Source organism: Bufo bufo, chromosome 1 (assembly GCF_905171765.1).
Source record: "Bufo bufo chromosome 1, aBufBuf1.1, whole genome shotgun sequence".
Taxonomy (NCBI): Eukaryota; Metazoa; Chordata; class Amphibia; order Anura; family Bufonidae; genus Bufo; species Bufo bufo.
The window spans coordinates 45,004,115-45,025,481 of NC_053389.1; the positions used below are offsets into that span (position 1 = coordinate 45,004,115).

The following is a 21,367-nucleotide window of genomic DNA, read 5'->3' on the forward strand; positions in this document are numbered from 1 at the left end:
AAGAAGAAATCCGGATGGTGGAGAAGGTAAGATAGGACGGGACCTGGATTATGGAAAAGGTGAGAAGGAAAGGATCCAAATGGTGGAAACAGAGAGAAGATAAGATGGGACCAAGATATGGGTGGTAAAAAAGGTAAAAAGATAAGACAGGACTGGGATAGTTGAGAAAGTGAGAAGATAGAACAGGACCAGGATGGTGGAGGACTTAAGAGGATAGGACAGGAGCAAGATTCTTGTGGTAAAGAGGTCAGAATCATGTGGTGGAGAAGTTAAAAACATAAGACAGGGCTGGAGAGTAGTGGAGAAGGTGAGAGGATGGGACTAGAATCTGTATGGTGGAGAAAGTGAAAAGATAAGATAGGACCAGAATAGGTGAGAAGATACAGTTCGGATGGTGGAGAAGGGACAACTTAAGATGGGGCTAGGGTGGGAATGTTGAAGATAGCACAAGAACACAGTTGGCATGGTGGAAAAGGTCTAGGATCGATGGCGAAACACTCGAAGAGTAGACATATGCACTGGTCAAGTCTTGGTAGGATAATTCTTCATGGCTCACCAAATGGGTGAACATTGGAATGGACTCTATAGTAAAGAGGTGGAGGGGGCATCTCCCAATGGGCGACAGATCTGGATGGCAGCCTTCCTCTGCTTTATTATCTTTCTTACCACCTTGGGCAACTCTCTGCTTATCCTACTCATCTTTACGCAAAGGTCCCTTCGGAACACCTCCAACTATTTTTTGGTGTCTCTCTTCATGTCGGACCTCATGGTGGGACTGGTGGTGATGCCACCAGCTATGCTGAATGAACTTTATGGGAGGTGGGTCTTAGATGATGTGTTCTGCTGCATCTGGTACTCCTTTGATGTAATGTGCTGCAGTGCATCCATACTCAACCTGTGTGTCATCAGTCTGGACCGGTACCTGCTCATTATCTCTCCGCTCAAGTACAAGCTCAGGATGACATCCTGTAGAGCCCTGGGATTGATTTTGGCCACATGGACATTAGCGGCTCTAGCTTCTTTCTTGCCCATTGAAATGGGCTGGCATGAGCCAGACTTTGAGTTGCAATCGTCCAACTTGACGGCGATGTCAGAGGAGAAGCAGTGCCGTCTGCTGGTCAGCTTACCGTATGCCTTGATCGCCTCCTGTCTGACCTTCTTTCTACCATCAGCGGCCATATCATTTACCTATTGCAGGATCCTGCTGGCAGCCAGAAAGCAGGCAGTTCAGGTGGCTTCTTTGACGACAAATGTGCCCAACATGTCTGAAGACCATGCGCAGGTGAGTGCAAATCCCCACAACTGCCAGCCAGTGACCCATAGCTGTGACTTGTGTAAACTTTAACGAGAAGTGGTACTGTGCAGTGTCCATATATACAGAATAAGAGCAGATACTGAGGATTACACCCAGTATACAGGACAGGAGAAGTGGTACTGTGCGGTGTCGATATATACAGAATAATAGCAGATACTGAGGATTACACCCGGTATACAGGACAGGAGAAGTGGTACTGTGCGGTGTCGATATAAACAGAATAAGAGCAGATACTGAGGATTACACCCAGTATACAGGACAGGAGAAGTGGTACTGTGCGGTGTCGATATATACAGAATAAGAGCAGATACTGAGGATTACACCCAGTATACAGGACAGGAGAAGTGTTACTGTGCAGTGTCCATATATACAGAATAAGAGCAGATACTGAGGATTACACCCAGTATACAGGACAGGAGAAGTGGTACTGTGCAGTGTACATATATACAGGATAAGAGCAGATACTGAGGATTACACCCGGTATACAGGACAGGAGAAGTGGCACTGTGCAGTGTATATATATATAAAATAAGAGCAGATACTGAGGATTACACCCAGTATACAGGACAGGAGAAGTGGTACTGTGCAGTGTCCATATATACAGAATAAGAGCAGATACTGAGGATTACACCCAGTATACAGGACAGGAGAAGTGGTACTGTGCAGTGTACATATATACAGGATAAGAGCAGATACTGAGGATTACACCCGGTATACAGGACAGGAGAAGTGGCACTGTGCAGTGTATATATATATAAAATAAGAGCAGATACTGAGGATTACACCCAGTATACAGGACAGGAGAAGTGGTACTGTGCAGTGTCCATATATACAGAATAAGAGCAGATACTGAGGATTACACCCAGTATACAGGACAGGAGAAGTGGTACTGTGCAGTGTATATATATACAGAATAAGAGCAGATACTGAGGATTACACCCGGTATACAGGACAGGAGAAGTGGTACTGTGCAGTGTCCATATATACAGAATAAGAGCAGATACTGAGAATTACACCCGGTATACAGGACAGGAGAAGTGGTACTGTGCAGTGTCCATATATACAGAATAAGGACGCATGGCATACTGTGTTTGTAATTTAGTGCTAAGGATAAGAATATTGGAATCGCTGAACAGATACTGAAATAACAATGGTTTACGATTTAGAGCGAGCTAAAGGGGTATACTGATTTCTTTCTCTGGTGGTATAGGTGCATCAGATAGGTGCTACATCAGATAGGGGCCCCCAAAGTGACGGAGAATGCTCCCCGCATGCACAGCATGCTCTCAGTTCACTTCTATAGGAGTTTCAAAAATAGTGGAGTGAGAGCCCTGGGCTTTTTTTGTAAGTCCCATATCAGTGAATGGAGAGCACACCGCACATGCACAGCCACCTCTTCATTTACCACTGTAGGACTTCTGGAAATAGCCAACCTGCACCTCTGTAACATTGGTGGCATATCCTAGCACAGGCATGGCCAACCTGCGGCTCTCCAGCTGTTGTAAAACTACAACTCCCACCATGCCCTGCTGTAGGATAATAGATGTAGGCAGTCTGGGCATGCTGGGAGTTGTAGTTTGGCAACAGCTGGAGAGCCTCAGGTTGGCCATCCCTGTCCTAGCAGATGAGGACCCGGAAATCCCATCCGTGTGGAGTTGCAGCTTGTACACTTTGAATATCATGATGGAAACAATGCTGTTTTGTCTGTTTAATGTTAGTGAATCATTATACTTTATGACGTGTAATAACAATATTGTTTCCTCTCTAACCAGGAAATAATTAAATCTTCTGAAACACTGACCGTGAGCTCGAAATAATAAATGACCGCATGACCAGCTATGGCCATTAGATGGCAATGCATCATTCAAACAGTGGCCCCTTGTGGTCACTGCGGGTAGTGCCATCATTAATGTATAGTTTGTACACTATGCCAAGCAGGAGTCGAATATACCAGCACCTAGGAAATATCGACAAGCTGTTGTCAAGCCCCTGGGTGGCAAAAATGTTTCAAGCAGTAGTCACAAATAGGGCAGATTGATTCATCCATGGCTAGTGAGCGCTGCGCCTGCTCTCATGCACAGCTCTTTGGTTCTGCTGTGACCGCACGAGTGTGACTGCAGAACAGCCGCTGGGATGAGTCACATGTTTCCCCCCCCCCAACCTCGTGGTAATATGTTTCCAGTCCTGAACATGAGAACTGTGGGCTACAGTCTCTTGCCAGGCTTGGCTCCAGCCCACCACGCATGCATAAAACATCCACACCCCTCTACCCTCTGCTGCAGGGTAAATGGTGCCAACTCTGTGTGTGCCAGGGGGGAGGGGGAGCAGCTATTATCTGCAGAATGGTTTCCATGCCCCTGACTTTTTCCAGATTGATTTCTTATGACACACTGAGACATTCATCATAAACTCCACGCTGCCTCGGCTCAGATTAAACTTCAATTTCAATTACAGTATGTGTATAAAAAAAAGAACAAATAATAATAAAAAAGAAAATACGGGCCCTGCTGCACCCACTAAATGCCTTCCTGGGAGGTTGCAGCTCATATGCCCTGATTTAAGGGATCCACTGACAACTAAATCCATTGATATACATATAGACTTGGAACCCCGCTTTACCAGCCACATATGTGAACAGGGCAATGGTGCAGTGCCATGCAAATAATGCAGAGGCTGCAGCAATTACCTGACCTTTCAAATAGCCACTGATTTGATATTGATAAACTCAGACCCCCCCCTCTCCTTAAACGGGTTTTGAAAAAACTTTCCCTTTATGTACAGGGAAAGTGAAGTCATCCATAGCGCTGATGTGTCCATGCAATGTATTGACAGCAGGGGGAGATGCTCTGCAGCAGCAGCTATGATTGGAGAGTGCTCCATTCCTATCCCACTAGGAAAATCAGGTTAAGTTCATACCACAAAATCAGTCCCTTTGTGGACTTAAAGGAGATATCCACTTGTTATTAAGGCTAGGTCTACACGACGACATTTTGTCGCACCAATGTCACGCAACAATTTTTATAATGATAGTCTACTATGGTGTCGTAATGCGACATGCTGCGACTGCAACGCGACACAGTCGCAGAAAAATCCATCTTGAAGACCCCTCTGCCGCCCCCTTCCATGGTCAACTCATGAAACCCATTTAGGCGACAAATGTCGTCGTGTAGACCCAGCCTAAATGGGCTTCATGAGTTGACCATGGAAGGGGGGGGGTAGAGGGGTCTTCACATTCAGCAGCCGGTGGATGCAGTAATATCCTGACATCTACTAGCTGAAATGGAAGAGCCAAGTGTGTCAGAGGCAGAGGTGCATCTGTATTGGTCACTTCCCATTATTTTCAAGATCTCTTCTTGCTATCAGTGAATGGAAACATTTTTATAACATTCAGATTCAGAAGCCAAAACACCATTCCAAACAGTTGGACGTTTATGACAATGGTATGCGGATACTTTATATCGGCACTGATACATTGTAACGAATGAAGAGATGTCTGCTCTGTCTAGACTAGATGCAACTTGGATGTAAAGAAAAGCATTCCCATTGACTAGCAGCAAGCAGAGATCTTGAAAATGATGACAATTTTAATTAGATTACATTAGAGAGCTGCCTGCGGTTTCATCCTACAATCTGGTTAATGGGACGTGACACAGTCTGAGCCCCACCAATGCCCATTTGCCGCCATCCTGTCGCCTGGCATTGTCACGGGTGAAATTTAGAGCTGCCGACATGAAACCAAACCTGAGACGCTGATCTCCAGCAGCTTGACCTATATTCGTGGTTGGAGAGCTCCGCTGCAGATGTGCCTGCAATTCAGTGACAGACGGAAGATTGGCAGTTTAACATGTCAGTGCGGACGCAGCGCCAGGGGATTTGACCGCAATAACTGATGTGCGGCTAATCAGAGCGTATGTCGATGGTTTGGATCGCAACAGGCTATGGAAATAGAGAACTTGTTATATTATATCACACCTTATTACTGATTATTAGGGATTATTTTGAAGTTTGAGTTCGGGTTGAGGTATAAGCTGAATTGCGTTATGGATTCCGTTATGCTGGCCTCAGACTTCTATTATGACGGAATGAATAACGGATTTCCTCTAAAGGCATCCCGTTGTGCATTCAGTCATGGAATTGCGTTATGGTCCGTGGTAACGGAATCCATAACGCAATTCAGCATATACCCCAACCTGAACTTCAAAATATGATTATCTTCTCACTACTGTATAACATCACATTCTCTGTAAGCAGCATGTATTACGCTCTAGTCACCTCCGGATCTGCATTCACAATACTACTGGTTTCCTCATTGCTGTAAACAGTCTGATATTTTTTTCCAGACACAGTGCCACTTTTATCCTAAGGCTGATAGTACATACGATTAATCTGTAATACCGGTAATATCCATGGTCGCGAGTGGCGCTGTTTCTAGAATAGCACCTCATACGTATGATTTAAAGGGCATCTGTCAGCAGATTTGTACCTATGACACTGGCTGACCTGTTACATGTGCGCTTAGCAGCTGAAGGCATCTGGGCTGGTGTTCATATGTGCCCGCATTGCTGAAAAAAAAAAAAAAGTTTTTATATATGCAAATGACCCTCTAGGAGCAACGGGGGCGTTACCGTTACACCTAGAGGCTCTGCTCCCTCTGCAAATGCCACGCCCTCTGCACTTTGACAGGGCCAGGCAGTGAAAGCGTCATCACACCTGGACCTGTCAATCAAAGTGCAGAGGGCGCGGCAGTTGCAGAGAGAGCAGAGCCTCTAGGTGTAATGGTAACGCCCCCATTGCTCCTAGAGGCTTATTTGCATATATTAAAACATCATTTTTCTCAGCAATGCGGGCACATAGGAACACGGGACCAACACAGATGCCTTCAGCTGCCAAGTGCACATGTAACAGGTCAGCCAGTGTCATCTGCAGGGAGATGCCCTTTAAGTGTCATGAATGATGGGAGATGCAAGCGCTGGGATGCAGTGCAGCAGAGAATGGTGAACGCATCCGCTGACTGGCAGGCCGTGGACCCTTACCTTCAGTCACCGATGACCTAACCGAGCCTCATTTGTCCCCCCAGGTGTTGGCAGTGCCGGTCATGGAGGGCAAAAAGTTTGTCACCAAGCACAGTAAAAAGGCTCTGAAGGCAAGCCTCACCCTGGGCATCCTACTGGGCATGTTTTTCGTGGCCTGGCTTCCATTCTTTGTCGCCAACATGGTTCAGGTAAGATGGATTCATGAAATGTGAGCAGTACAACCACAAATCCCCAGAAAAAGTCCTGGCGTAGCGAAGAATTCCATTTGGTTCTGGAAAAGTTGGGTGGGCTCCCATTACACAAACTATGAATAGCAGATGTGGATACACTGCTCCTGTACCGCCATTCAGGATGCAGGGAGAGCTGTGTGACACCCCCTGCAGGAGCTTCTGCGGAGGGGACTTCCATAGTACACAGTCAGCAGGTGTATTCACCAGCTTCAGTGGTTGCCACTACTTTTCCAGACTCCTGAATGCCAAGATACAGCCCCTTGTAGGCCATTCAGGGTTCTGGGAAAGCTGAGTGACAACCCCTGTGCGATCTGTAATAGCAGCTATATTGGTTGTATCCAGCTTTCCCAGAAACAGACAAAACTAAGGGGATGACTTGTACAGGTTGAGCTAGGGGGCGCCATCTAGTAACTATCCTCTCTAGGTCAGAAGGACTGAGCTCCACCCCATGGCTGCATTAACTCAAGGCTCCTCCTCAGGTGTCATGTGATCCCTCCCACTGACACAGAGGGGAGGGGCTTGAGAAAAAATAATAATTTTTAAAGCTTCTGATTGGCACAACACAGGGTATTTTGTTGGCGCCATTGTACCAGTATTATTGGTGCATCTATGAGAAACTCTTATATAAAGGGGTTGGTGCTGGAGGCAGTTTCCCTTTAAACGGTTCACAGGTCACGCCCCCTTTACTAGGGCACCTATAGAAATGATGTGATGGCATCTTGTACATTGTGCCCATTGTAGTGACCGTCCTGTTGCTGTGCCATGCAGGCCGTCTGTGACTGCGTCCCCCCAGGCTTGTTTGACGTCCTCACGTGGCTCGGATACTGTAACAGCACCATGAACCCCATCATCTACCCCCTCTTCATGAGAGACTTCAAGCGTGCCATGGGGAAGTACCTGCCCTGCTTCCGACGCTCCAGAGTCATTTCGCTGTCCGTGCGCAACTCCAATAGCGCCCCGCGCCTGGGACTTTCGCTGAGGAACGTCCTGACCCTGCGCGGGGAAACGGACTCCTTATACTCCGCCACCCTGGGCAACGAGCACTTTCTACAGAACTATAAAGACCACAGCACCGACCCGCTGCCCGTCACTGCCGCCGATTCCGTCAACCTCTTTGACCTGGAGCAAGAGATGCAGGTCCACCAGCTGAACACGCCCATGGACTGAGCCAAATTGTAAACACGGACCCCCTCATCCCCCCATTTTATATTCCACCTTTTATATTCTATTTCCTCTTGCTCTCTGTGGCCATATGGAAGTTCATCCTGAGCCTCCTGGTTCACAAACAAAATTCCAGAACTGCGGTGAAGACTGACATTTTAAAGGGGGGTCTATAGGACTACCTGCACAGAAGATGGAGACTCAGGGACACAAGTGTAAGCCGTTTTTGCACGTGTACTAATTCTTGTCCATAGGGGGCAGCGCCATCTGATTTATTTGTTTACAGATTCTGATTGTTACTGTTGTTGCGTTTATCACATATTCGGATCTAATAATACACTGTGAGTATGGAAATATTCTGCTTTACTGTTTTTCTTGTTCTTGCTGTTTTTTTTATTTATTTTCTCCAATCACATCCGCAGCTGATTTCAAAGTTTTGCTGGTTGCCCCTAGCAACAGGTGTGGCTTAGCTCCAATCAGCTTAGCTAACATATAAGCTCCCACAATGGGCTGCTTTCAAAACAGGAAGCCAGCAGAATTATGAATGCAGCTCTGGAGTGACAAGATGTTACTAGGCGGAATTTACCTGAGGATTCAAAATCTGCGTTTTCCTTAAAGTACAGCTACGATCTGAGGTCACTTTGGCCCCTGAACCGCGTCGGGGGTCCCGTCCCTGATCCCGTCCTGGGGCTTCACTGGTGACATTTTGTACAGTAATTTCTGTAATATTTTTTTTCTAATAAATTCAGTGATATTTGAGGAGCTGCGCGTGGGGGAGGGGAGAGCGCTCGTCCTCGCCACTGGCAGTGATGGAACAAGCTCGATGACATTAGATAAATGTCAGGTATTCCTAGTACAGAAGATTGAGTCCTTAAAGGGCAAATTCCCGGGAAAAAACTCAATTTACAACTTAAAAGGCCAGTCCAGCTTTGTGTAAGAGTAGGTCTTAGGCCTCATGCACACGACCGTTGTGTGCATCCGCGGCCGTTGTTCCGTTTTCCTTTTTTTTTCGCGGACCCATTGACTTTCAATGGGTCCGTGGAAAAATCGGAAAATGCACCGTTTGGCTTCCGCGTCCGTGATCCGTTTTTCCAGTCCGTGAAAAAAATATGACCTGTCCTATTTTTTTCACGGACAACGGTTCACGGACCCATTCAAGTCAATGGGTCCGTGAAAAATCACAGATGCACACAAGATAGTCATCCGCGTCCGTGATCCGTGTCCGTTTTTCCTATCATTTTCAATGGAAACTTGACTTTTTTCACTTTTCATGTCGGTGGAAAAAAACGGTCATGGATCACGGAACAACGGAAATCCGTTTTGCGGACCGCAAAAAAAAACGGTCGTGTGCATGAGGCCTTACTCATAGGGATTACTATGGTTTTTAACAGACATGCTCATGTAGGTGCTTACCTCATGTACTGTACATCTTCTTCATACCTTTTCTTTTTCAATTTGGACTCTCCTGACCCGTTTTCACCATGTATGCAGCACTTCCTGTTGTTGGATCCAACCAAACCCATGATGCACTTCTTCTCCTTTCTCTGCCACAGCTCCAGCACCGCCCCTAACCGTGCCCATATAGTTTATAGCTCCTCCCACACAGCTAGTTACATAGACACTCCCCTTTCACTGCCCCGCCCATGGACATGACATCACAGGATAGAAGAAAGAGCTGCATGGACATGGTCATGTGATCACAGCCCAGAACGGAACATGGGGCAATAACGGGAAAAGAAATACACTACAAAATTACAGCTGCCTTCATAAATGATACAGGATGCTGATGCAAACCGCAAAACCCCTTTGGGAGAGTAGGACAACAAACAAAAAAAGTACCAGTAAAAAAAACGTAAAGTACAAATAATAAAAATGAAAATATAAATAAAAAAAATACATTGAGAAGGGAAGGTCGTGGAATTATGGAAATCTTAGGATCAATAGACATGTTAATGATATGCAAATGACAAAAAATGGAAACAAAATATTCAAAACAGCTCGATTTATTCAGTATGGAGTGTGAGCGCCACGTTCAGAAATACACGCGCGGAATGTTCTGCCACGCTGAATGTACTTGAGCACGCAAATCATCAAGATCCGCTGCTGACGTGATGACATCCCAGATGTGCTTGACGGCAGTAAGTCCGGAGATGCTGCAGGCCCTGGGAGCACGTTTAGGCCACACAGGCTGCCCACAGCAGCAAGCTGAACATGCGGACTGGCATTGTCCTGATGAAAAACAGCTCTGGGACACTGTGGAGAAATGACTATCACTGGTTCCAGGACCAAATCAATGTAAGGGCTCATGCACACGGCCGTTGCCTGGTCGTGCCCGCACCGGCCGTTTGCACCCCGCATCACGGATGCAGACCCATTCACTTGAATAGGTGCGCAAACCAGAAGGTCTGTGTGGAACGATCCCGTGGGGTTTCTGTCCGCGCCTCCGCACCCAGGCCCGACGCTATAAGGCAGACCAAGCGGCTGCCTTAGGGCGCTAAGGGGGGGGGGGGCGGGATTTTACTTTTTTTTTTAAAATACCCCGTATTTTTTGCCCCTGGTTCTTAAAGGGCAAATACTAATGAAGCGCTTCATTAGCACCGGGAAGCAGGGAAGGATCTGTACTCACCGCTTCCTGGTCCTCCGCTCGCCTGTCTGCTGTAAAGGGCTGCGCGCCATGTGACCTCACTGTGCTCAGCCTTCACAGCTGACAGCCGAGAACCAGAAAGAAGAGAGAGAGAGCGCTGGTGGTGAGGAGCGGCGACGTCCAGCAGCAGGAGAGGCAAGTTATTTTTATTTTATTTGCACTGATGGCTGACATGTGAGAGCATGATGGCTGACATGGGGGCATGATGGCTGAAATGGGGGCATGATGGCTGAAATGGGGGGCTGATGGCTGACATGGGGGGGGCTGATGGCTGACATGGGGGGGGCTGATGGCTGAAATGGGGGGCTGATGGCTGACATGGGGGGGCTGATGGCTGAAATGGGGGGCTGATGGCTGACATGGGGGCATGATGGCTGAAATGGGGGGCTAATGGCTGACATGGAGACATGATGGCTGACATGGGGAGCTTATATTGTATATATGTATTTTTTTTTTTCTTATTATCCTCCTCTAAAACCTAGGTGCGTCTTAGAGGGCGAAAAATACGGTCCTCAAACCAGCGATTGTCTGAAGCAATGAGAATATACCAGGACCACACAAAGGCGAAGCCAGCTGCTGCAGACGGATCCAGGGCCAGGTGAGCTGCGAGGGGGGCGCCAAAATGTAGCTTTGCTTGTGTTGGCAAAAATCCTTGCACCGGCCCTGTCCGCACCGCAAAAAGGTGCAGACGGATCACGGATGACGCCCGTAATTGGAACCGCAAATTGCGGCCCCCAATACACGGAATGGCCGTGTGAATGAGCCCAAACGCCGATCTGTTCGAGTACTTGAAATGCCATGTCACACCATAATCCGAGGAGTAGGATCGGTGTGACGTTCCTTTGTGAAGACTTCTTCATGGCGTTGCCCAAATGGTCTCCAGACCAAAATCCGGCTATCACTGCATCTGAGACAAAGGTAGATCTCATCATTGAAGAGGACAGACCTCCATTGACGTCTTGCTGTGCACCATGATAGTCGCGGTGGAGTGAGGTCAGTGGATCACCTGTAGCTGGACGCCTGGCTCATAGTCCAATGTTGTGTAGGTGCCTTCTGATGGTTTGTGTAGTCACTGTTTGCTGCCTTAGGCTTGGGATGTTACATCCAGTTCAGTACAGGATGGATCACTACACGCCATTCTTCTAATCAGACGACCCCTCCGTGCAGATGTTCTCCACCGAGACACACAACAGGAGGCATCGTACAATCATTCCACATATCTTGATCAGATTTTTGAGATTTCAAGTGTTTAAAAAACAGATTTCAATCTGGCTTTTATGCCCCCCCCACATGCCAGAAATTGGAGCTAGGTGCTGGAAAATTTCATAATCTGCAGATCTTAGCGACATCTACTACTTCCTCGTTTTGCATAAGCTTACAACTTGTCCTTCTTGGTGTTTCAATTTCACTGTTGAGGAATGGATAGATAGATAGATAGAAAAAAAATAAAGACAAAAAGTAAAATAAAGAAATATAAAGACTCAGCGGATTCTATAGAAGGCTGGGTGACAATTGTTCTGAGCCCCTGTGGCCGAATACGATATTATAAAGAGGGCGGATTATGGATGCGTTTTTTTCTACACTTTTTAATGGCAGCAGGGGATTGTGCGCCCCCTTCACTTATCAGGCAGCGGTGCTAAATTCCCAGCACAGCATCATGTGACCAGCTTTACCTCCGGGAGGATACATCACCGGGGGCAGCCTGTCAGCCGTCCTGCCTGCTGCTGGTGACGGGTCACGGACAGTCTCCGTGTATCACAGTATCTAACACATGGGAGTCTGGATCACCCTACAGAACTGCAGCTGAACCCTGGGTCGTGTTCTGTCTCTTTAAGAGGGTGCAGAGTGCCGCTCCCGTTTTCTCTGCCGCTCTCGTCTGGATCTTTAGCGGCTATGTTGTTGTTAGTGCAGTCTCTACAAAACGCTTCTTCCGCTTGCGCGGTACCGCACCGGGTGCAGGGAGTATGGGGTAAGTCAGCTGCCATTGTGACCGGCTCCCAGTCCCATGGTGAAACGTCCTCCTCGCTGCGTGTTTCTTCTGCCAGCTCAGTGCTCGGAGCGAGGAATCCCCCCGGCGCGTGGAGAAGTCCGTTGTTCTGCTCCTCCAGCCGACACTCCTTAGTCTTAATGCCCACGGCCTTCAGAATTGTGTCCATCTGCTTCATGTAGTCCAGGTGTCCGTTCACCTATGGGGGTGGGGAAGAGACGTGAACATCAGTAAAGCAGCCATTATACGATGATTATATAGGGCGTGTCCCCTTTAAATTAAAAACCCTCACTAAATTGACATCTGATCCGAGGAAAGCTGGGGGACTGCCAATATGGCCGCTGACAACCCCCCCCCTTTAATCAGAAAGCCTATGACAACCACTATGGAAATCATAATGGTGGCCACAGAAGCAGGAACACCGCAGAGGACCTTTAAAACCTGCATTAGGGAATTACATTGTTGGCGATTTCCTCATAGATGGAATTGAATTAGGACTCCGTTTTAAGGGCGAGCGACCGCTTTCCTCAGAGCATCGTCTCACTGGCCCTGCTGCCCGCCCCCCATGTGGCTTCCTCGTAGCCGACCTGCCAACTCTCTCCTCCTGACCCCGGTAACAGAGATGTATAAGGGGGGCGTTCACACACGGAAGATTTTTGCTGAAAATTCTGCGACTGAAAATCAGTTCCATTCATCTGAATGGGGTTGTTTTGGCAGAGTTTTTGCAACTCCCATTTAGTTGAACGGAACATATTTTTAGTTGCAGCGTGTAAAGGCTAACTGCTAACAATGCAATTCCATAACGGGCGTATTAGGGGTCTATTCCCCTTTAAGACAGAAGACAAGTCTAACCACTCTCAGCAATGGGCATGCAGAGGCCGCTGGCGGCGATTACGGAGCTTTGTTTTCCGGCGGTGCTGTCCCATTGCCGCAGCTGCAGGCCATTGACAGGCGGCGCTGAGGGCTCGGGAATACAAAGCCGTCACAAGCGGAAAAATCTGAAAACTAGAAGAAAATCAACAGCAAACAGTAGAAAACAAAAGGCAGTGAACTGTGCGCCCGCGGGTAATTACGGGGGGCGGCGCTGCTGCATTGTGCAGAGCAGCTGTTCTCTCCCCCCCCTAAACACCCGGAGACCTGCTCCTCTCCCGAGGGACTGTGAAAAGGACAGCAGGTCAGCGCTTAACCTGGAGGTGTAATTAATTTCTGCCAGGTGGGGGCGGCGCGCCAATTATCTGCTGCGGGGCGTCCGCGCCTCTCATTAACTCACAGCAGAGAAATGTACAGAGGAGGGAAAAATCAACACTAAAGGAATCTCACTAATTATAGGTAAAGGCAGCCGTGAGCGGCATTGCTGGGAGTTGTAGTTCCACAGGAACCGGGAAGGACTGTACGGTGTCTATATATACTATGGAAGAGGTTCTAGAATAGATAGAATCAGCTAGGCTGGCTGAGACCTGTAGTCCCATGGCGGCTGGGAACATAAGATGAGGACCTAGAGCAGTGATCTCCAACCTGTGGCAGAACTACAACTCCCAGCATGCTCCACGTCGGCTGGTGAATAACATGGCTGCCAGTAATGCAAGACGAAGAAGCTGCAGTTCACACCTCTCGGAAGCACAAAGCTTTTATCACCTGGAACGTGTGGTGCACTCGCCGTGCCGTTAATGGTCCCTCTGTATGTCAGGCCTGCCTCTATATGCTAGCTCAGATCCCTCAGTGCTGCGCAGAAGCGCCTGCACAGCGTAAATAGCAGCACGTCCCCAGGGAAGCGCCTCTCAGGCATCTAGAACCGAGAAATGGAGATGAGATTGACGGGGTTACATGACTTATTTATAATACCCCGGGGGTCATCTGTACGAGCCCGCTCCTCTCTCACAACCCACACCGAGGAGCCGAGAAAAGTATAAGATGGAAGGAGGAGGGAAAATGAATGGGAAACGACAGCCGAGAGCAGCCATCCACACACAGGGCATGCCCCAACTGTGCTCAGAGGAAGAAACCTCAAAAGGGTAATGCCGAGATTTATATTTATATGCAATCAGTGACTCAGGATCAGTACAGGATAAGTAATGTGTGTACACAGTGACTGCACCAGCAGAATAGTGAGTGCAGCTCCGGAGTATAATACAGGATGTAACTCAGGATCAGTACAGGATAAGTAATGTAATGTCTGTACACAGTGACTCCACCAGCAGAATAGTGAGTGCAGCTCTGGAGTATAATGCAGAATGTAACTCAGGATCAGTACAGGATAAGTAATGTAATGTATGTACACAGTGACTTCACCAGCAGAATAGTGAGTGCAGCTCTTGAGTATAATACAGGAGGTAACTCAGGATCAGTACAGGATAAGTAATGTAATGTATGTGCACAGTGACTGCACCAGCAGAATAGTGAGTGCAGCTCTGGAGTGTAATACAGGATGTAACTCAAGATCAGTACAGGATAAGTAATGTCTGTACACAGTGACTCCACCAGCAGAATAGTGAGTGCAGCTCTGGGGTATAATACAGGATGTAACTCAGGATCAGTACAGGATAAGTAATGTAATGTATGTACACAGTGACTCCACCAGCAGAATAGTGAGTGCAGCTCTGGAGTATAATACAGGATGTAACTCAGGATCAGTACAGGATAAGTAATGTATGTACACAGTGACTGCACCAGCAGAATAGTGAGTGCAGCTCTGGAGTATAATACAGGATGTAACTCAGGATCAGTACAGGATAAGTAATGTAATGTATGTACACAGTGACTGCACCAGCAGAATAGTGAGTGCAGCTCTGGAGTATAATACAGGATGTAACTCAGGATCAGTACAGGATAAGTAATGTATGTACACAGTGACTGCACCAGCAGAATAGTGAGTGCAGCTCTGGAGTATAATACAGGATGTAACTCAGGATCAGTACAGGATAAGTAATGTAATGTATGTACACAGTGACTGCACCAGCAGAATAGTGAGTGCAGCTCTGGAGTATAATCCAGGATGTAACTCAGGATCAGTACAGGATAAGTAATGTAATGTATGTACACAGTGACTGCACCAGCAGAATAGTGAGTGCAGCTCTGGAGTATAATACAGGATGTAACTCAGGATCAGTACAGGACAAGTAATGTAATGTATGTAACAGTGACTGCACCAGCAGAATAGTGAGTGCAGCTCTGGAGTATAATCCAGGATGTAACTCAGGATCAGTACAGGATAAGTAATGTAATGTATGTACACAGTGACTGCACCAGCAGAATAGTGAGTGCAGCTCTGGAGTATAATCCAGGATGTAACTCAGGATCAGTACAGGATAAGTAATGTATGTACACAGTGACTGCACCAGCAGAATAGTGAGTGCAGCTATGGAGTATAATACAGGATGTAACTCAGGATCAGTACAGGATAAGTAATGTATGTACACAGTGACTCCACCAGCAGAATAGTGAGTGTAGCTCTGGGGTATAATACAGGATGTAACTCAGGATCAGTACAGGATAAGTAATGTATGTATGTACACAGTGACTGCACCAGCAGAATAGTGAGTGCATCTCTGGAGTATAATACAGGATGTAACTCAGGATCAGTACAGGATAAGTAATGTATGTATGTACACAGTGACTGCACCAGCAGAATAGTGAGTACAGCTCTGGAGTATAATACAGGATGTAACTCAGGATCAGTACAGGATAAGTAATGTATGTACACAGTGACTGCACCAGCAGAATAGTGAGTGCAGCTCTGGAGTATAATACAGAATGTAACTCAGGATCAGTACAGGATAACTAATGTAATGTATGTACACAGTGACTGCACCAGCAGAATAGTGAGTGCATCTCTGGAGTATAATACAGGATGTAACTCAGGATCAGTACAGGATAAGTAATGTAATGTATGTACACAGTGACTTCACCAGCAGAATAGTGAGTGCAGCTCTGGAGTATAATACAGGACGTAACTCAGGATCAGTACAGGATAAGTAATGTAATGTATGTACACAGTGACTGCACCAGCAGAATAGTGAGTGCAGCTCTGGAGTATAATACAGGATGTAACTCAGGATCAGTACAGGATAAGTAATGTATGTACACAGTGACTGCACCAGCAGAATAGTGAGTGCAGCTCTGGAGTATAATACAGGATGTAACTCAGGATCAGTACAGGATAAGTAATGTAATGTATGTACACAGTGACTGCACCAGCAGAATAGTGAGTGCAGCTCTGGAGTATAATCCAGGATGTAACTCAGGATCAGTACAGGATAAGTAATGTAATGTATGTACACAGTGACTGCACCAGCAGAATAGTGAGTGCAGCTCTGGAGTATAATACAGGATGTAACTCAGGATCAGTACAGGACAAGTAATGTAATGTATGTAACAGTGACTGCACCAGCAGAATAGTGAGTGCAGCTCTGGAGTATAATCCAGGATGTAACTCAGGATCAGTACAGGATAAGTAATGTAATGTATGTACACAGTGACTGCACCAGCAGAATAGTGAGTGCAGCTCTGGAGTATAATACAGGATGTAACTCAGGATCAGTACAGGACAAGTAATGTAATGTATGTACACAGTGACTGCACCAGCAGAATAGTGAGTGCAGCTCTGGAGTATAATCCAGGATGTAACTCAGGATCAGTACAGGATAAGTAATGTATGTACACAGTGACTGCACCAGCAGAATAGTGAGTGCAGCTATGGAGTATAATACAGGATGTAACTCAGGATCAGTACAGGATAAGTAATGTATGTACACAGTGACTCCACCAGCAGAATAGTGAGTGTAGCTCTGGGGTATAATACAGGATGTAACTCAGGATCAGTACAGGATAAGTAATGTATGTATGTACACAGTGACTGCACCAGCAGAATAGTGAGTGCATCTCTGGAGTATAATACAGGATGTAACTCAGGATCAGTACAGGATAAGTAATGTATGTACACAGTGACTGCACCAGCAGAATAGTGAGTGCAGCTCTGGAGTATAATACAGAATGTAACTCAGGATCAGTACAGGATAACTAATGTAATGTATGTACACAGTGACTGCACCAGCAGAATAGTGAGTGCATCTCTGGAGTATAATACAGGATGTAACTCAGGATCAGTACAGGATAAGTAATGTAATGTATGTACACAGTGACTGCACCAGCAGAATAGTGAGTGCAGCTCTGGAGTATAATACAGGATGTAACTCAGGATCAGTACAGGATAAGTAATGTATGTACACAGTGACTGCACCAGCAGAATAGTGAGTGCAGCTCTGGAGTATAATACAGGATGTAACTCAGGATCAGTACAGGATAAGTAATGTAATGTATGTACACAGTGACTGCACCAGCAGAATAGTGAGTGCAGCTCTGGAGTATAATACAGGATGTAACTCAGGATCAGTACAGGATAAGTAATGTAATGTATGTACACAGTGACTGCACCAGCAGAATAGTGAGTGCAGCTCTGGAGTATAATACAGGATGTAACTCAGGATCAGTACAGGGTAAGTAATGTATGTACACAGCGACTGCACAAGCAGAATAGTGAGTGCAGCTCTGGAGTATAATACAGGATGTAACTCAGGATCAGTACAGGACAAGTAATGTAATGTATGTAACAGTGACTGCACCAGCAGAATAGTGAGTGCAGCTCTGAAGTATAATACAGGATGTGACTCAGGATCAGTACAGGACAAGTAATGTAATGTATGTACACAGTGATTGCACCAGCAGAATAGTGAGTGCAGCTCTGGAGTATAATCCAGGATGTAACTCAGGATCAGTACAGGATAAGTAATGTAATGTATGTACACAGTGACTGCACCAGCAGAATAGTGAGTGCAGCTCTGGAGTATAATACAGGATTTAACTCAGGATCAGTACAGGATAAGTAATGTAATGCATGTACACAGTGAGTGCAGCTCTGGAGTATAATACAGGATGTAACTCAGGATCAGTACAGGATAAGTAATGTATGTACACAGTGACTGCACCAGCAGAATAGTGAGTGCAGCTATGGAGTATAATACAGGATGTAACTCAGGATCAGTACAGGATAAGTAATGTATGTACACAGTGACTCCACCAGCAGAATAGTGAGTGCAGCTCTGGGGTATAATACAGGATGTAACTCAGGATCAGTACAGGATAAGTAATATATGTACACAGTTGACTACATGGTTTAGATTAAAAGGGTTTTCCAGGATTTTATAACTGATGAGGTCTCCCAAACACCCGGGACTCCCACTGATCAGCAGTTTTGAGAAGTCACTGGCGCTCCTGTTAGCTCCTCGGCCTTCTCTGTGGTCACCAGGCACAGTGCCGTCCATTGTATAGGGGCAGTGCATGGTATCTCACTCAGCCCTATTCACTTCAATGGGGCTGAGCTGCTCCTAGGCCATGTGACCGTTGAATGTGTTGTCACTCGGCCTAGGAAAGCTGAGAAAAGGCCGTGGTGCTCACAGGGGCACCGCTTCCTTCTAAAACAGCTGGGGTCGACTAGATACTGATGACCTATCCAACATGGATGGACTATTGGATTGACTATCATTACAAAAAATGTCACGCGACACATGACGCTGTGTAGCCCTAGCCTAATTCTTTATGTAAAGTGTGACGTGATGTTCAAAGATGAATATTTACTTAGGCCTCATGCACACGACTGTTCCGTTTTTTGCGGTCCGCAAGCCGCGGATCCGCAAAAAATGGAAGCCGCCCACGTGCTTTTCGCAATTTGCGGAACGGTCGGCCCATTGTAGACATGCCTATTCTTGGCCGCAAAAAGGACAAGAATAGGACATGTTCTATTTTTTTTCCGGATCCACAGAACGGAGCAATGGATGCGGACATCACACGGAGTGCAGTCCGCATCTTTTGCGGCCCCATTGAAGTGAATGGGTCCGCATCCGATCTGCAAAAAACGGCGGCTCGGATGCGGACCCAAATAACGGCCGTGTGCATGAGGCCTTAACCTCAAGATCTCCCCTGTGAATATCCTCAGATTCAGGAAAAGCTGTCCGGTAACTAATATGTCTGCCATTACACACCTTAGCTTTGTGCTGATGCATAGATCACTCCTTTACTGATGATCTAGAGCAGGCATGCTCAACCTGCGGCCCTCCAGCTTTTGCAGAACTACAACTCCCAGTATGCCTGGACAGCCTACAGCTATTAAGGAATGCTGGGAGTTGTAGTTTTGCAACAGCTGGAGGGCCGAATGTTGAGCATCCCTGATCTAGAGCAAGGGTGCTCAACTTTCGGCCCTCCAGCTGTTACAAAACGACAACTCCCATCATGCCCTAATAGCTGTAGGCTATCCAGGGATGCTGGTAGTTGTAATTTTGCAGAAGCTGGAGGGCCGCGGCTTGGGCATCCCTGATCTAGAGGCTGGTAGAGCTTGGCGACAGCCCCGGCTCCACAACACATTAGATAAGTTCTTTCTCCGCATACTCTGTAGGGCGCCTCCATGGGGTGGTCAGGGGTCCTTTGCTCTCCTGCACCTTCATGCATCTGTCTTAAAGGGACAGGCTAGCAATGTCTATGCAGGAAAACCCCTTAAAGCCTGTAGACTCCCTGTCAGTCTTGTGCCCTCAGGCACCAAATCTCAGATCAACGCTGATGCCCCTTGATGTACGATGTGTAGAAGATGGAGGCGGCTGTCGAGTTCCATCCTTTGTCCAGCAGCTTGTCTCATACGTGATCAGAAAGACGCTGACAATACCTGTATCTGGATGAGGTGCTGTATGTGCCCCAGGCACGCAGATGTAGCAGAGTTTAGTGTGTCATTTTGCTGTATTCCTGTTACGAGTGTTTTTACGTGGCACAGTGCGGGCCCGAATAATCTCAGCCCTGCTACATCTGTGCATTAGTCTCAGATCAGGTCTGCTGACGGTGACACAGAGACATTGATGTACAATTATGCAAATTCTATTCTCCCAATTCTTAGCTACATCTGCTTCTGGGAAAGCTGGGTGGCAACCAGTATGGCCAGTTACCTAGCATTCCCAGAACCCTAAACTGCAATTCTTCCTATCTAACCACTTAACGCCCGTCCGCCGTGTGAGTGTTGGGTCCCGTAAGACAGTGGGGTGCCCTGGAGAGAAGACAGAAGCAGTGTTCAGTGATTCTGTCTTCTCTATTGGCTTAAACATGGCGCTCAGTGAGCCATGTGTATAGAACCGAGGCCTCCATTGGTCCTGGTGATCATGTGACTAGTCACATGACTGCCAGCCCTAACTACACCCAGCACAGTCCTAACAGGATTTCCCTTGTAACAGGGTAAAATAAGAATAGTAATAAAGTTCCCCAAAAATAAAAAAGCTAAACAAAAATAAAATAATAAAATAAAAATAAATAAATAAATCCACCCCACAAGAACTTTCTCCATGCAAATCGTTCTTGTACCGCTAGAGGAGACCATGATTAACCCAAATAAAAGGTCTATTTTATGGTCATATAATACGGTAACCTGAAGACAATAGCAAAATGTACAAAAAGCAGATTTTTTTTTTTTTTACAATTTTTAAATGTACACTAAAAATAAAAAAAATAAAAATATATAATTAAAAAAAAAAAAAAATTATTCCTGAAAAACACATTATTAGTCCAACAAATAAAAAAAAAAATTATAGCTGTTGAACAAGTTAATGCAGATCACATTAAGGGGGTTTTCGGGGACTAAGATATTGATGACCCAGCCTTACGATATGTCATTAATGTCAAAATCAGTGGGGGTCTGACCCAGAAACTATAGCCTTTTGATTCCGACTCCGTCCACTGTGTCGGGTGTCAGACTCCCACCGATCTGATTGTGGGGATAGGTCATCAATATCTTACATGTATTACACAGCCCGACGTGGCAGACGATTGTCGGGAGAGAAGCATTTGCTCCCAGCAATCGCCTGCTCGCTAGCGGAAAAGATCGCAGCATGAGGAGGAGCGATCGCTATGCCATTGCTCGTCCCCATGCTGTACAGTGGTTTGCCGGCAGAAGATCGTGATTAGACAGCA

At 46.5% G+C, this 21,367-nt stretch overlaps 2 protein-coding genes across 3 annotated transcripts in view; one reads left to right on the forward strand and one right to left on the reverse strand.

Moving 5' to 3' along the window:
• Nucleotides 1-299: 299 nt before the first annotated feature.
• On the forward strand, nucleotides 300-7,769 carry HTR6 (5-hydroxytryptamine receptor 6). Its single transcript, XM_040422437.1, has 3 exons — nucleotides 300-1,282; nucleotides 6,393-6,536; nucleotides 7,347-7,769. The coding sequence occupies exons 1-3, from the start codon at nucleotides 548-550 to the stop codon at nucleotides 7,743-7,745; spliced, it is 1,278 nt and encodes a 425-aa protein (XP_040278371.1). The 5' UTR covers nucleotides 300-547; the 3' UTR covers nucleotides 7,746-7,769.
• The window catches only part of TMCO4 (transmembrane and coiled-coil domains 4), a 77,437-nt gene continuing 62,739 nt past the window's right edge, over nucleotides 6,670-21,367 (reverse strand). Inside the window, exons 14-16 of one of the 2 annotated variants that reach the window (XR_005777330.1) lie at nucleotides 12,071-12,569; nucleotides 7,476-7,480; nucleotides 6,670-6,682 (exon numbers count right to left, since the gene is read on the reverse strand). Coding sequence is in view for 1 of the 2 variants with exons in the window: in XM_040422429.1 (XP_040278363.1) it covers nucleotides 12,168-12,569 (402 nt within the window). In the remaining variant the exon portion in view is untranslated. Of the gene's footprint in view, nucleotides 6,683-7,475; nucleotides 7,481-11,072; nucleotides 12,570-21,367 lie in introns of those variants that run through there. The other variant, XM_040422429.1, reaches the window with a different exon arrangement.

Coding starts and splice junctions, on each gene's coding strand:
- HTR6 (XM_040422437.1), top strand. CDS start 548: ATGGCTCACCAAATGGGTGAACATTGGAATGGACTCTATAGTAAAGAG. Junction 1,283..6,392: donor TGTCTGAAGACCATGCGCAG/GTGAGTGCAAAT, acceptor TTGTCCCCCCAG/GTGTTGGCAGTGCCGGTCAT. Junction 6,537..7,346: donor TTGTCGCCAACATGGTTCAG/GTAAGATGGATT, acceptor TGTGCCATGCAG/GCCGTCTGTGACTGCGTCCC.